Consider the following 15,295-nt stretch of genomic DNA (forward strand, 5'->3'; position numbering starts at 1 on the left):
ATTGGTATCAGATTGACAGAAGGTTGTTCTTTTCTATGTATTTGCACATATACGAGGAAAGTGTGGATGTCATCAGGCAACATCAATAATCACATCCACATGAGTTTTCCTATTTTCATAGCATGAAACTCAGCCACAGGTCAGATTGTCAGCTTCAGCTGTCACCTGACTCAGGTGGACCATCTGAGTCTTTTTTCCAGGTTTTGTTGCTGGACTTGGGCACAAAGAGCATCGTTTCCCTTCACTTTATATCTCCAGAGATTTAAGGTGTTCCTTCCCTAGCTTCTTGGGTTGTTTATTTCCTACCACTGCCACATAATTTGTGTGTCCCATCACCTTTTTCCCATTTATCCTTTACCAATATCTAGACATTGCTGACATGAGCATTGTTAGAAAATTTAGAGAGACTCATTATATTTTCTACATGGCACATGTGAGCCACTTGAAGAGCAGAGAACTGAACCAAGTGGTCATTATGTTCATGCTCTTCGATGGTGTCACTCCAGCAAGACCATCCAGGTGACTAAACTAGAATTAAGTTTGAATCCTGTAGACCTAGCTGATCTGGGGCTTCTCTAAGGAGAAAGACAAACAAATCATGGTCAGGGAAATTTTAGTTTTTCCAAATAGGTTTTTATAACTCCACCCCTTTTCCTGATCATTACCCAGTTGGTGACCAAGAGGAGATGAACCTTTCTGAGAAGGACTGCATTAGATGACCAGACTGTACAGGCCATAAGTCTCTGAAGAGACTATAAAATGCTTGACAATATCAGATGCCTGTGGATAATAGGGAAAGTGGATTATCTATGAGATATACCTTGTCTATTGACCCATTGTTGGGTGGCCATTGTGTCAAAAAATCAATCCACTGTCAGACTGTAGATGGTTTGGAAGGCTGAAAACATGACATAGTTTCAAGGTCCACAGAGTCAGATGGCTGGACTAAAATAGCCACATCACTGGACCTGAAGAAGTACCAGCAGCAGTGAGGTACCAGTGATAGTTCCAAGAAGGGAACAAAGTCCAAAGTTCCTGGGAGCAGGCAAGGTCAATGCCCCATGCATTCTGGCTTCCTTCACTGCAAGACAGGCAGGCCAACTTTTGGCAGGAGTGTGGCATGCAAGGGTGGCTTCCAACACCTGTGGTCCTTTATTTTGTGCTCAGTTCATGATGGCAAATACATTTTCACACCCAGTGCATTGATAAATCCAGGTGGCCATGGCTGTAGTTCAGCTGGTGCAGGCTTGATCAACAGCTTGATTGCATAGTCCTGTCAGTATACTGGCCCCGACTGTGGGCACCTGCAAGAGTAAATGATCCAGACTGTCCATCAGTAGACAGCTGCAGTTTGCTCCCCTAGTTTTCGGTTTCATGGAGAAATGTCTTTAACCTCTCAGCATTGAGTCTTCCAACTGGTGTATCAAGTTGGCCGTCCAGAGTTGTAACTGGGGCTGAATGATTGCTGCTCCTTAATGGACATCATCAGCTTTTCACAGCCTAACCATCAGTGAACCAGGCACAAGCATTTTTTAAAAATATTTTTAAAATGTATTTTTTATAACTTTATTTTATTTATTTACTTTTTATGTGATGCTGAGGATTGAACCCAGTGCCTCATCTGTGCTAGGCAAGCGCTCTGCCACTGAGTACAGCCCCAGCCCTGGCACAAGCATTTTGGGGAACCTCTATGAATCAAGGGTTCCCCTGAGCTAGTAGCCATGCTTTAGGGAGAGGAGTGGGAAATGGTTTCTTTGCCCCTTTAATATAAAACTGAGGTGCCTCCAGGCTGGCTATCCTCCTGTATGGACCATTTTTATAGGACACAGAGCCCTTCCCTTGTTAGCTTTAAATTCCAAGTGAACCTTCTCCAAAGTAGGAATGTCAAGCCAGAGAGACCTGGATACTCATTTCAAGGAGTTCAGTATGTTAATAGCTGCCCCTTTAAAAAAAGATGCACTTGGTGCATTTGTCCAGCAGGTGGTGCTGTTGTCCTGGCGAATCAGTATTCCACCAGCCAGCCAGTCTTTAAAGTTGATTTCCCTTTCCCAGAGTTTTCTTTCTTTCTCCTGGACAACTAGGAGGATACAGACAGGATCACCTCTCTACACACAGCAGTCCTTGAATGGAATAATCCTCTTTGACACTTGTGGGATCCATATAGTCTATACACTCAGCAGTGGATGCCACATTGAAGTGGCACAAAGAGCTTAACCACAAGGTCACTCTAACTTCCTTTCTCTATGGGGAACTCAAGCCCTGTCAGTTGAATTCAGGCACTTCCTCCCACCCCCACCCCACACCTTGAGGTAATGAGTCTAATAGGCCTGCATCAGGCACCACCCTGAGATTATGCCACTTCCCAGAGTGTAGGGTGCTGGATATGAGGGGCAGAGAGAGGCTCTTTCCTCCTGGTCCCTTCTTTTCCTCCTTAACCCCTTACATTTTCCTCACTGTTTTTTCTAGTGTCTGGTGAGCCCTTCCTTGGGTTTAGGGACCCCTTTCTTTTAGTTGCTGCACAACTAACTAGTGGTTGTCCCTGCAGTCCTTAGTGCTTTTGTAAACCCTGAGCCTTGCACCCCCACCTCTTCCTCCAGCCATGGGACTAGCTGGCAGGAGATGTGACTCCTATACAATAGAGCCCTGAATTTGGAGGGCTTCCTGGAGGTCCTCAGCATTCCAGGATGGGTGTGTGTGGTCTTCTGTTTCCCTTTGGGGTCATGGAAACCTTGGCCCTGCCTTTAATCATCTTACTCTTTAAAGCAGCTGAGGTGTGGTAGAGGGGGAGAAACCAGAGCACATAAAGGGAGAGGGTGACACAGAGCCAGTATGCAATGCACATTTACTTTTGGCTTGAGTACACAGTTCGCCCAAGGATCTTCAATATTGTCATTTTAATGGAAGTTCTGTGTTGAATAGCACGACCTTCTGCTGCATCATTTATTGATGCTTTGGAGACTTCTTGACTCAGCAGCCACTTCATATTACCCTTTGACAGGGGCTGCTAGGCTTGTCACTCTACTGTCATGATCACATCTCTTCTTTCTTTTGCCTAGAGGAGACTGAGTAGCAACCCAGAGAACATTCAGGCACTATCTCAGCCCTGCCTCTCCCCAGTCAGCTTCTTTAGTAAGGGGACAGTGAGGATTCTTACTACTCCCACTGCCCACCACTTGGGCAAGAACATTCGCTACAGGTTCTAGAAGATTTCTCATATTCCTAACTCAGGCCATGATTTTTCAGAAAGGTGTGTGTCTCATTATCCTATGTTTGACCTCCCAAACTGTCAGGGGCTAGGATATTTTTTTAGCTGACTTAAAAACTCACAAGTTAATCTGTCACTGTTATCTGGATGTTGGCAGAGGTCAAAGTCCTGGATCAGAAGCAAAGAACTTTATTTCTCATGGCATAGCAAGCAGAGCGAATGAGCATCAGCATGTTGGCCTCGACCCCACCCCTCAGAGTCCCATGTGGTGCCATGCGTGTGGATGAGTGCTTGCTGTGTGGTGGCTGCACCCACCTGGCGAACATTACTGAGCTGGGGAGTCCCCTGTTTTACAGCAGGCAGTAAGCAGGCTGCTCTCTGTCCCAGAGGAGAGCTTAGTGCTTCCCCAGGGTTGCTTGCTGTCAATATAAACCAGGAGAGATGGCCTGGGTATAGATGGGTCAGGGCCTTGCCTTCTCAGTATATCCTACAAGGCCTGTAGGAGCACGACAGTCATGGAGAACTGTCTCTCCCAGCACAAGCAGTGAAAGAAAGCCAAGAGGCAATGTGGATGTTACTGCTGATTTTGTTGGCAAGCTTCTGAAGTAAAAGTCTCATGCCCCTTTGTCAGTCTGTTCCCAAACCAGCTTCAAACCACAAGCCGGCCATGGTGGCACACACCTGTAATCCCAAGAACTCTGGAGGCTGAGGCAGGAGGATTCCAAGTGCAAAGCCAGCCTCAGCAATTTAATGAAGCCCAGAGCAACTTAGTGAGACCCTGTCTCAAAAATAAAAAATAAAGTAACATAAATAGTCTGGGGATGTGGCTCAGTAGTTAAGCGCTGTGTGATAGCTTCCAATCCACAGGTTTCTTTCACATGCATTATCTGAGTTGAGTCCTCATAGCTCCCTGGGAGTGTGGGGCATGGCAGTACTGAGGGAGGAAAGAGAGCTGCAGCGAGTGTGTGATCTTGTCACACCATTAGTCAGTGTTGGAGCTGTGGCTGCATCTCTCTCTTCTCTCTGGGAATCTGTTTTGTTACACTGCTCAGAGTTTGTTTTCTCCCTCCTCCCACTGTCTCTGGCAGGATCCCCCCCTCCCCAATTTTGGGAGTTGAGTCCAGGGTGCTTTACCACTGAGCTACATCCTCAGCCCTTTAATTTTTTATTTTGAGACAGGGCCTCACTAGGTTGCTTAAAGCCTCCCTGACTTGCTAAGACTTGAACTCATGGTTCTTCTGCCTTGGCCTCTGGAGTGACTATGTCACCGTCCTCACCTGATGTCAGCATACTTAGCAGAAGCATGTGTACGCCCTTTCCATTTACTAGGTGGGCCTACTGAGTTAAAAATATATATATATGTTGTACATTTTTGGAAAAGCAGTTTGCCCCTAATGTGTTAGGTTGGTAGTGATTGCTCATGGAAGCTGGCCTGGGTGGGACAGTCGCTAGAGAACAACCCCTCCTTTGAGCTTCAGGAAGAGAATAATGAACAGAAATGGCCAGGCTCTGCTGGGTGATGTGACTGTGACGTGGCTTAAAGTCCTCATGTAGTAAAAAAGCTTATGTGGTGTTTAGAAGAACAAAACTTCACATTTGTAAAAGCAAATATATTAGATTCACTTATAAAATAACTTATGCAGTGAGGACTAGTTTTATATATGTTCGTAGTAAAAATGCTCAGTTTTTCCACAAGGTCAGTCAGAGCCCAGCAGGTTGCTCATCTCAAAGTCGCCGAGAAAAGTCAGAGTCCTGTGGCCGTCGTGGCATGATGGCTCTCTGTGACCAGTTGCCTAATGGCATAGTACATGTAATGTACATTTCAGTGGCAGAGAGTCTTAGAGTCATAAGGTCACAGACTCAGAAGAAAACTCATACATACAAACCTTCCCATATAGGACAACTCTACCCTTTTAAAATAAATAGATAAAATACTCAAAATACTGAATAAGTATATATTTAACTTAAATTTATAGTCACTGGTTGATAAATATTTGCTAACCTTTCTCCTATCTCTCAAAATGAAGGTTAATAACCACCTTAATGCCCTGCTTTCTCAAATCACTTGTATCACAATTTTTTTTTAAATCCACATTTTCTTGTTAATGCTTGAAACTCATTGTCTTTAGTCTTAACTGTGATTTTTAACTGTGTGTTATTAAGGCATTCTGTTTTTCCTTTAGTTGGGATGAGACTCACTTTGGAAAAATGGGAAGTTACTATATCAACCGCACCTTCTTCTTTGACGTGCACCCGCCTCTGGGAAAGGTGAGCAGCGTGGCGAATAGCTTTTATCTGGGTGGTTCCTAGGTCTTAGAGCCAGGTGTTGGACTTAATTCTTGGACTTTAGACTTTTCTGACAGAATTCCCTGACATTCCAGATCAGCAACTTTCATATGAAATCATGGATGGTTTTAGGGATCCTCTGGGCTCAGAAAGAGAGAGTCTCTCCACTAGTAGAGAGATAAACACATGAGTTATATCTCTACGATGGAATATTACTGAGTCATGAGGAGGAATAAAGTTCTGATACATGCTACAACATGGAACCTTGAAAATGTCATGCTAGGGGCTGGGGTTGTGGCTCAGTGGTGGTGTGCTTGCCTAGCATGTGTGAGGCACTGAGTTCGATTCTCAGCACCACATACAAATAAAATAAATAAATAAATAAATAAAAAGGTCCATTGAACAAAAAGTATTTAAAAAAAAGAAAAAAAAGAAAATGTCATGCTGAACATATGAAGCCAGACACAAAAGGCTGCATATTATATTATGAAATGTCTAAAATAGACAAATTCATATAGACTGAAAGTCAGTTAGAGATTGCCAGGTCTGAGGGGAGGGAGGATTAGGGGGCAATTGCAGATAAGTATGGGGTTTCTTCTTGGGTGGTGAAGTGTTCTGGAATTAGTTACTAGTATGATTGTACAACCTTGTAAATATATGTAAAGCCACTGATTGGTTATGCTAAAGTGGTGAATTTTATATTAAGTAAAACTTTATTTCAATTTTTAAAACAATAAAAGAATAGAAGGAGTATATTGCACAAAGCAGAAATAGCTTAGAAGAACTGACTGCCCACATGGAAGAAAACTTCTTTTCTTCTCCCACTCCTGCATACACTTTCTTTGACCTGTTCCTCTTATGTATTTTTAAATTAGAAATTCTACAATTAGATTCCTTTACTCTTTTAAAAACAAGCATCTCTGAGAAGGCCTATGGGTCAGCCCTGGTGTGCACACTGGCGCCTCTCCTTGCTGGAGAATCAGATCCTAGACAACAAGGGCTAGGATGCTGAAGGGTGACGTGATCCTGGAGAAAGCAGTGCTTGGGATGAAGGCAGGGCAGGGGTGAGAGTAGTGATCTGTGACAGGTGGGCGTGGGGCACTTGAGAGCATAGGTTAGAGACCAGGTGAAGGTCCCTGCAGGAAGCAGGGGTGGAGAAAGTAGGACAAGTGGCTTATTTTGAAATTGGGAAAGGATAGAAAATGTCATGCCTCTTCCCTCTTGTAATCTGCTTTACAACACAAGAACAATAGAGAAGAGCAGTGATGTCCTGTCTCATGTAAACCCAGGACAACCTGATAAAAGAGGTGCTATTGTAGCTCCATTTGCAGATGGGAAACTGGCATTTTTTTTCTTTTCTCCCCTAAGGAAATGCCTGTCTTCATTCCTCTCTCTTATTTTCTTCCCTTCTCCTTATTCCTGGTGTGTAGCTACTTGCTCACTTTTCTCCCTCCTCATCATGACTTGGAACTTGGGTTTCCTTTCAATAAACCAATCTCTCGGGATTCAGCGTCCGCCCATGATCTCCCTGCACAGATGCCATTTCCTAACAAATGACAAAGGCTGAATGTGAGAGCCCCGCACTGGCCCTGCCCCTTCACACTGTGGGAACTTTTTCCTTCCTCAGTATTTAGTCCACACTATTTTCCAAGAACTTGCCATAACACAAGAGAGGATTTGTTTCAAACAGTGAGCTCAACAGACAGAGAATTCTTTATTCTGCAGCAGCTGCAGGAGAAAATGTGATCTTGGCCACTCCTCTGTGGACAGTTGTCAAGGGAAGGCAAAGGCTGTGGGTGCAGCCAGAGGGAAATTCAGGGGACAGGAATCATGTCCCAAGGTCTCTCATCTTTTTGTTCTTTTCTCAGATGCTGATAGGTCTTGCTGGCTACCTGAGTGGATATGATGGTACCTTTTTGTTCCAGAAGCCTGGGGACAAATATGAGCATCACAGCTACATGGGAATGAGAGGAGTGAGTCCTCCTGACTTTATATGGACTGACTGAATCCTGAGCCCACACTCGGTCAGAAAAGCTACAGTTGGAAGCCCCAGAGTGGTGGCAGGTGTAGATAAAGGGGCACTCATAGAGGCAGCAGGGAGAGGAGAGGCGACTCAGAACTAAGGTGGGAAGAAGGGAGGGAGGCCATGGACAACACAGATTCCATAGGAGCAAGCACTCGCTGTCACCTGTGGCGCTGCCTGTGTGCAGAGCTCAGGTTGGAGAGCAGCCAGGACCCAGTCAGGAGTCCTCTGCATCCCTGCCCTGGCCTCTGCGCTGGCAGTGGCATGTCCTTCCCCTCTGCAGCCACAGCTGCTCTGGTCCTGCCTACCTGTGCAAGCCTTTTGTGAAGATTCTGGCATCCCCACACCCTGTCACTAGGTTTTTGCTTCTTTGCACATGACAATTTCAGGCATATTCATGAAAATAAGAATTCCTACTTCACAGATTTACTCTGAGGATTAAATAAGTGTTTCTTATTTTCCTTATCTGCAGGTTCATGTTCTTAAATGATTGTGTCCTGCAGTGACTCTTGAACATGTTGTAGCAGAGATAATTGGAGATAGGCCTGACTCACGGTGGGTTTGCTATGGAAATTGAGAAGGCCAAATTCAACAGCCTCATTCATTCTCTTTTACACTCAGGCATATTATTTTCTGTTTACAAAGGTGAAGACCCAAATGAGTTGACCATTTCTCTGGGTTTATCAATTTGCTGTTGGTAGGCAGGTAGGAGGATGAAAGAGGTCTGGAGATTTAAATAAACAACTGTAACAACAACAAAACAAAAAACAATCTTATAGATATGAAAGTGCTGAGCAATCTTTTTTCCAAAATCAAAGTACATCTTGTAGGTTAAAGAGTGGTATCTGTTGTAATTGAAGAAAAGAATCAGGAGAGATATTACAGAAGTAATATTAGAATTCTCTAAAATATTAAGATACCTTGAGAGAGGTCTTTCTCAACTTGTACCCACAGTTTTGAGATAGAATCTAATATTTGCCAAGTACTTTCTGTGCAGTAATAAACCTTTAGCTCATTTAATCTTCAAAGTAAACCTGTGTGGTAGGACTTCTTATTTCCCCATCAGGTGATGGGGAGGTAGAGGTAAGTCACGACTCTCAAGGTCCCAGCTAGCAGTGCTAAGGCAGTCCTGTCACTGTCCTGACTGAACTTGGCTGCTGCCATGCCAGTGTGCAGTGTCATTCTGGAAACACATATGTTGCTGGATTTGATTCTTCACTGTTACATCTCCCTTTTCTTATTTATAGGCTTTTTAGTTGATTTTTAGGTCGCCAAAGTCATCCTTTCATCAGTGTCCTCTGTCTTCAAACATTTGTTTGTTCCATGGTAGGTACAACAAGTAGGCCCCTAATGGTTATCATACCTTGTCTGACAGCCACTGTGTTCCCTCCACAGTTCTGTGCGTTCCTTGGTTCCTGGCTGGTCCCCTTTGCTTACCTCACTGTGTTGGATCTGTCCAAGTCGTTCCCAGCAGCACTGCTCACTGCCGCCCTTCTCACTTTTGGTAAGTTGTTTCGTCCCATGTGTTCTGGGAAGGGGACTGCCACACTGTGAGGCTCAGTACATACCAGCATCCCATCTGTGGGCCCAGTTCTTAAGTAATTTTAGAATGGGGTAAAATATATTGCCAATTTCATTTTATTCACTAGTAATACATATGTAAGTACTTCTGTGTAGCGAGCCTTTATATTAATGGAGGGAAGTGTTGGCATGGGAGACTCTCTCCAAGTCTGCATTTGAATTTGGACAATAAGACAAATTTGTCTTTGAACATGTGTGTATGTTTAAAGGAAGCTTATATTTCAATTTTGCTTCTCTTAGATTAATACGCAGATTAATTTGCATTCCCTAAACTAATCACAACTAAATGCAAAGGCAAAAGTAGTTGTGTGGCAGGAGACAGCAGTAGAAACTTAAATATTTTGTGTGGTTCCTTACGTGGATAAGTTGAGAATTGTAGAAGTCAATCTTGTTGCTAGCTTTGTTCTTCTGAAAGTGAATTCAAGACTTGGTTAATATTTAAGGAAGTCCAGACCAATTTAGGTGAATATTTTAGGGGTTAGTCTTGACAGGTATATACCTTTGTTTTTGATGGATGTATTTCAAGATTATAGCATCTTTCTATAGAGGACTGGTGGCTTTTTCCTGGTATCTTTAATATCTTCTTCAGTTATTTGTCATAAATTCATTTCTTCATTTGTCATCAACTCCTATTTCTCAAGCACCTCCCCTATGCCAGGCCATTTAGCTTGGCCTCCATGAATATACTGAGGAAACATTGCTGTTGTGGAGTTTACTCTTCAGAGGGACAGATAAATAAGCAAGTGAACTAGTAGAACATCTTAAGTAGTCAGTGCAATGTAGACTAAGGCTAGAGTAATGGAGGTCAGTACTGTTTAGGTAGGGTGGGTGGTGGAGAACTCCCTGGGAAGGTAGTACTGGCAGACCTGAGTGAACTGAAGGATAGGGTCATGCAGAATTTTGAGGGAAGAGTGTTCACATAGGGGCCAGGCTTAGTGGAATCAAGGAACAACAGAAAAGGTTGTTGTGGCGAGGGTGGAGTGAGTGAGGCAGAGTGTGGAGATGAACAGGTTAGACAGGGAGGCAGATATGCAGTCTTTGGTAGCCATCATGAGAATTTGTTAGTCTGTGTGAAATGTGAAGACATTGGAAGGTTTAAGCAGAGGCGTGATGTAATGAGAGGTAAGTTAAAAAAACAATAACAAAAAAACCCCCCACTCTGACACCTATATGGGGAATCAATCCCTAACAGCAATTTTGTATAAAATGCTAAGATTCTTTCACAGATATATTTATCTTACATCTGTGTGAGCAAGGTGGCAGACCTTTTTTTGGTGGTGGAAATGGGGAAGACTTGTCTCAGGGCTGTAGTGAGTATATGACATAATCCTCTTTGGGCTGAGGGCCTAGAGGCAGTATCAGATATTGCTTCTCATCATGGGGTTTTGTATGCCCCAGAGCTATGGCCTCCTACCTCTCTGTTGATCCCGTGGTGACTCAGTGGCCCAACCAGTCTTGCCTGCCCAAATGCTCATGGCAATTAGGCAAGGGAGACTGATTTCTACTGTTGGGGCTTTTGGTTTTCAGGGGGATCCCTGTCTTGACTGCATTTTGACCTGTGAGTTCATGTTTTTCAGACACAGGATGCCTCACTCTGTCCCAGTACATCCTCCTTGACCCCATCCTGATGTTCTTCATCATGGCTGCCATGCTGAGCATGGTCAAGTACAACTCCTGCGCTGACAGGTCAGAAACACTATCTTTAGGAGGGGAGGGTCAGAAACTGGCAGCCCCAGAAGTTTGATAAGAGCCAGACAAGAGTGGGTGCCCAAAGGACTTGTCTTGAAGCTGAGTTTAAGAAAGCATACTTTTCATTTGTTTGTTTTTAAATTTAGATCATCCATTAGAGATAATATAAATACATTTAAAAATTGTTTATAAATGCTTTTATATTTGCTCGATGTAAAATTGAGAAAATGTAATTATCTTTTTAAAGAACATTATTACTAGGTTTTCAGTGCGGGTACAGTGGGTAGGGGTTTATGGATGTTATAGAAGAGTCCTAATAGCTTCCCTCACTCTGCTGAGCATGCATTTAGCACCAAGGCTGGTTAAGAAATGTAGGACAATGTATCCTTCAATTCTCCATCCTGGGAGTGGGGCACCAGGGTAGATGCTGCCAGAATTGTTTCCCTACCCTCAGGGCATGTATCCAGTCCTGACCTAATGATGAATGTTCTATACCAGACAAGAGGATCCTTTCAGGCCCTGGTCAGTTCTAAAGCTGATCTGATCTACTTGCAAAATAATCTTTTCTAGATCATCCTTCTGTCTCAAGAGAGTAGAATAGAACTCCCAGGGAGTTCTATTCAAACAAAAGAACTGGCCCCTCCTAGGCTTTTCCAGAAGTCAGCATGTTTCACCCATGGCCAGACTCATTAAGCCACATTATGCTAATCACACCTGAGCCAGTGCCTATCAGCTTACTCTGGCTTTGAGTTATCTTCTGTTTGTACCACCCCTGTTTCCATGTGCCGTTTCTTGAATGGATACTATGCACTGGGTACTATGCTAAGGACTGGAGGTATGAAGATGCAGAGGTACTGAGGCATTGGCTTCAGCCAACAAAATGGTTAAGAGCATCAACATTGGAACTAAATACCAGATTCTACTGCTTGTTGGCTGTATTTCTTAACCTCTCTGTACCTTGATGTTCTTGTGTATTAAAACCCCCTCATGGGGTTGTGGAGAGAAGAGTTCATATGAGTATAGGACTTGAATGGTGCCTGACGCATAGTAAGCACTCAATAAATGCTGACTTTCACAGGTCCCCAGATGACAGAATCCTGTGGACTTCTTTGGATTTTCCTTTAATTCTGCTTGGTTGGTTTCTAGTGAAAAAAGCTTACTGTGTATCTTATGCCCTACACTTGGCCAGGACTACCCTGGACCATCTTGCTAAAAAAATACCCTGCTCACTCTCACACTGGTTTGTCTGCAGTTTAGGGATTTCACAGACCACATCCATGGAGTTGGGCCTCCTCACCCAAGGCTCAGGGCGCAGCACAGCCTCTCTGAGCCCTAGCTTTGTCCCACTGCTGCTCTTGTTTTTGAGCTTGGTTCTAGCTGCCAAACTAAACGTTTGTGTCTTGGTTTCCAGGCCTTTCTCTGCCTCCTGGTGGTCCTGGCTCAGCCTGACTGGCATCAGTCTTGCTGGTGCTTTAGGGGTCAAGTTTGTTGGCCTCTTTATCATCGTGCAGGTGGGGTTGAACACCATTTCAGACCTTTGGCACCTCTTTGGAGACCTCAGTCTTTCATTGGTGAGAACCCAAGTGCTTGTAGAATGTCTTTGCTCCCCAGCATCATTCCCAGTGGTCTGCCCCTGCCACAGGTTAGGGAGCCACTGTGGCCTGGGCCCCAGCTGGACTAGACTCAACTGCCCTCTGTAGACAGCAGGGCATCAGGGAGTGGGCCTGATGTGAGAGCTGGAGCGGCATAAAGAAGAGGATGGACTAACACCCTTCACATTCTCTTTTGGCATTTGTTCCTGTAATGTCTTCTAAATGTTCTACAACTACCCATCCGGGGTATCTGTCCAGCTGGGCTCGTGTCAAGTGTGTGGCAGATACTGACTACTTGAGACCTCAGTTAAAATGGATAGAATGACTTTCTGAACTCCCAGTTTCTCCTTTCGGATCCAGGTCTTCACATAGGGAGGCTGGGAAGGCATTTAGGGCTTAGTATAATATCATCATTTATAAAGGGCTGATTTAGTGCTTGTACTATGAGAAATGCCTTACTTTCATTACATCATTTACCCCTCATAACAATTCTATGAGTTGAGTAGTTATCACCCTGGTTTTACAAATGAATAAATGGAGAACTAAAGAGGTCATGGCTTTCCCATGGTCATACAGGTAGTCATAGGGAGACCTGGGCTCATACTTAAGTAGGCTGAATCCAGGCCTCAACTACTTTGCTGCAGGTGCTTCTCCATCACCTCTGAACCCAACTCTCAGCAAACTAATTATTCATTCAGAAAATACATAGACACTATCCACTGAAGGTGAGATGCTAGGAAGGTACAGATAGCTGAAACATAGTTTCTGCCCTCTGGAATCCAAAGAGAGGAGAGGGAGAGAAGTAATCGGGCACTATAGGCCAGTTGGTAAGTGCTGTGAGCGCATAGAGGAGGGCACCACCCCAGTCGCAGGTGCTCCAGGAGGCCTCTGGAAGGAAGCCAAGGCTGGAGTTTGGGCAGAGGACAGCTGGCTAAGTGGTGGGGCTGGCACAGTCCAGGCAATATTGGAAAAGTGCAGGGGGTCCAGTGTGATACACGATGGAGGGTCTTGGTGTGCAGTGGCTGCACCTTGTCTGTAGCAGTCCAGGGTCCTGGTGCAGGGTCTGGAGGTGCAGCGAGAACAGGGTTTGGAGGTGGGTGGGTTATAGAAAGAAAGGTTTAGGGTTTCCACTTACTCTTCTTTCCTTTTGGCCTTTTTTATGGTTATGGCTTATACATTAAAAACACTTATGTAATGCCACGGAAGGTATAAAGAATAATGGGGTCCCACATGCCCTTACCCTGCACTGGCCTCTGTTGCAGGTGACTGTGGGAAAACACCTGACTGCTCGCATCCTGTGCCTTATAGTGCTGCCCCTGGCGCTCTACGTGGCCATTTTTGCTGTTCACATCACAGTGCTGAATAAAAGGTACAGCCAGAGCCCTTCTGGCATCTTGCTTTTGATCTTCCCCTGGCTCCTAAGACCATGAGTGAGCTGCATGATTTCCTAGGGCTGTGGTTAGGATGGTGGGTGGGGGGCAGGGGTTTTCCTATTTCTTTGCCCCCATATTCTCTCCTTTGGGTGTCCCAAGGGCTTGGAAAGGCCAGGAATAAAAATTTCTTAATAGCCAAGTTTCTTTTTATCTCTAATAGAGGCCCTTGACCTTATCAAAAATGGGTTTATAAGGGGGTGTAGTGGGGGTGAGGATAATAATAATTAAATGCCAGCAGCAACAGTTCCCAGGAACTGTGTTTAGCATTTTGTATCCATGATCTCATTTAATCATAATCATTTGTGAGTTCTTTTGTTTTTTAAAATTTCCAATTTATAAATGAGCTCAGGCTAGGCAAGGTTAGTTATATTGCCTAAGTCATCCAGCTGACTGATGTTGTGGCTGAGTTGGGATTGGACCCAGTTTTTCTGACTTCGTCACCCACAACTGTCCCATGATATCACACTGCCAGTCTAATTCTATTTCTTTTAAATTAACTAAGGCCTCCTGGGAAATCACCATTTTCACTCCATCAACCTCTTTCCTCTTCCTCTCTCACAGTGGTCCTGGTGATGGCTTCTTCAGTTCCGCCTTCCAGGCCCGGCTTTCAGGGAACAACCTTTATAACGCTTCCATCCCTGAACGTGAGTGTTCTGGGTCTCTGCACAGAGGAAGGGCAGAGCCATTTCCTGGGAATTGAATTGGAAAAGACAAGTCTGATCAAGCTTGAGTTATTTTAGCTCCAAGATGGCAGAGTGAGCCAAGACTAGTAGGCTGTTACACATTCTCAAGAGAGCACGTCAGGATGTGCTCCCTTGCTATTTGACCCTAACAAGTAACTTCTTTGTGGCTGTCAGAACCAGCTCTGTGGGAAGGCTAGTGAGAGAGAATTTGGTGACAGAACAAGGCCTCTAGGGACAGCTGTTGTTTCCGCTGCAGTGAGACTCCATCCACTTGATTGTTCACAGATGGGTCATTCACAGGCACTCACCCTCCAGAGACAGTGCCTGGGGTAGAGGGCTCCACACAGTAAGGCCGAGTAATCAGTATGTTCTGAGCACTAAAAGGGAACCCAGAGTGCTGGAATTGGAGGGAATGAGAGGTCACTGCTGCTGGGCAGCTCGAGTGGATCTGTGCTGCATAGAGTGGGTTGACTTGGAGTTGGGCCCTGGAGGGGTGGGGAGCTTTCAGTCAGTGAACAGGAGAGGAAGGGGCCATGTCAGTTTGAAGCGATGGCATGATCAAAGCTGAGGACGGGGTGAAGCTCTAGGCCCAGGTTGTGTGCTGAAAGGTACTGGAATGTAAGTTTGTGAAAGTGTGTTGGACCCACATTGTGAGGGTTTGAGATGTTCGATGAGGTGTCAGAGAGCTGCTGGAGGAAGATCAGCAAGGCTGCATGGCTGGGAGATGACACGACTGGAAGGGTAGGATGGCTGGGGAGGGTACGGGATCAGAGACAGGGGATGTCCTCTAGGAACAGGGACAT

At 44.8% G+C, this 15,295-nt stretch overlaps 1 protein-coding gene across 2 annotated transcripts in view; it reads left to right on the forward strand.

The window, feature by feature from the left end:
- The window catches only part of Pomt2 (protein O-mannosyltransferase 2), a 39,607-nt gene that overhangs the window by 2,454 nt on the left and 21,858 nt on the right, over positions 1–15,295 (forward strand). For both annotated transcript variants that reach the window (XM_076849798.1, XM_076849800.1), the window contains exons 2-8: positions 5,389–5,473; positions 7,360–7,464; positions 8,910–9,018; positions 10,673–10,781; positions 12,196–12,355; positions 13,639–13,745; positions 14,371–14,453. In XM_076849798.1, the coding sequence (XP_076705913.1) occupies positions 5,389–5,473; positions 7,360–7,464; positions 8,910–9,018; positions 10,673–10,781; positions 12,196–12,355; positions 13,639–13,745; positions 14,371–14,453 (758 nt within the window). The remainder of the gene's footprint in view (positions 1–5,388; positions 5,474–7,359; positions 7,465–8,909; positions 9,019–10,672; positions 10,782–12,195; positions 12,356–13,638; positions 13,746–14,370; positions 14,454–15,295) is intronic.

The sequence above is a fragment of the Callospermophilus lateralis genome, chromosome 3 (assembly GCF_048772815.1).
Source record: "Callospermophilus lateralis isolate mCalLat2 chromosome 3, mCalLat2.hap1, whole genome shotgun sequence".
In the NCBI taxonomy this organism is placed as follows: Eukaryota; Metazoa; Chordata; class Mammalia; order Rodentia; family Sciuridae; genus Callospermophilus; species Callospermophilus lateralis.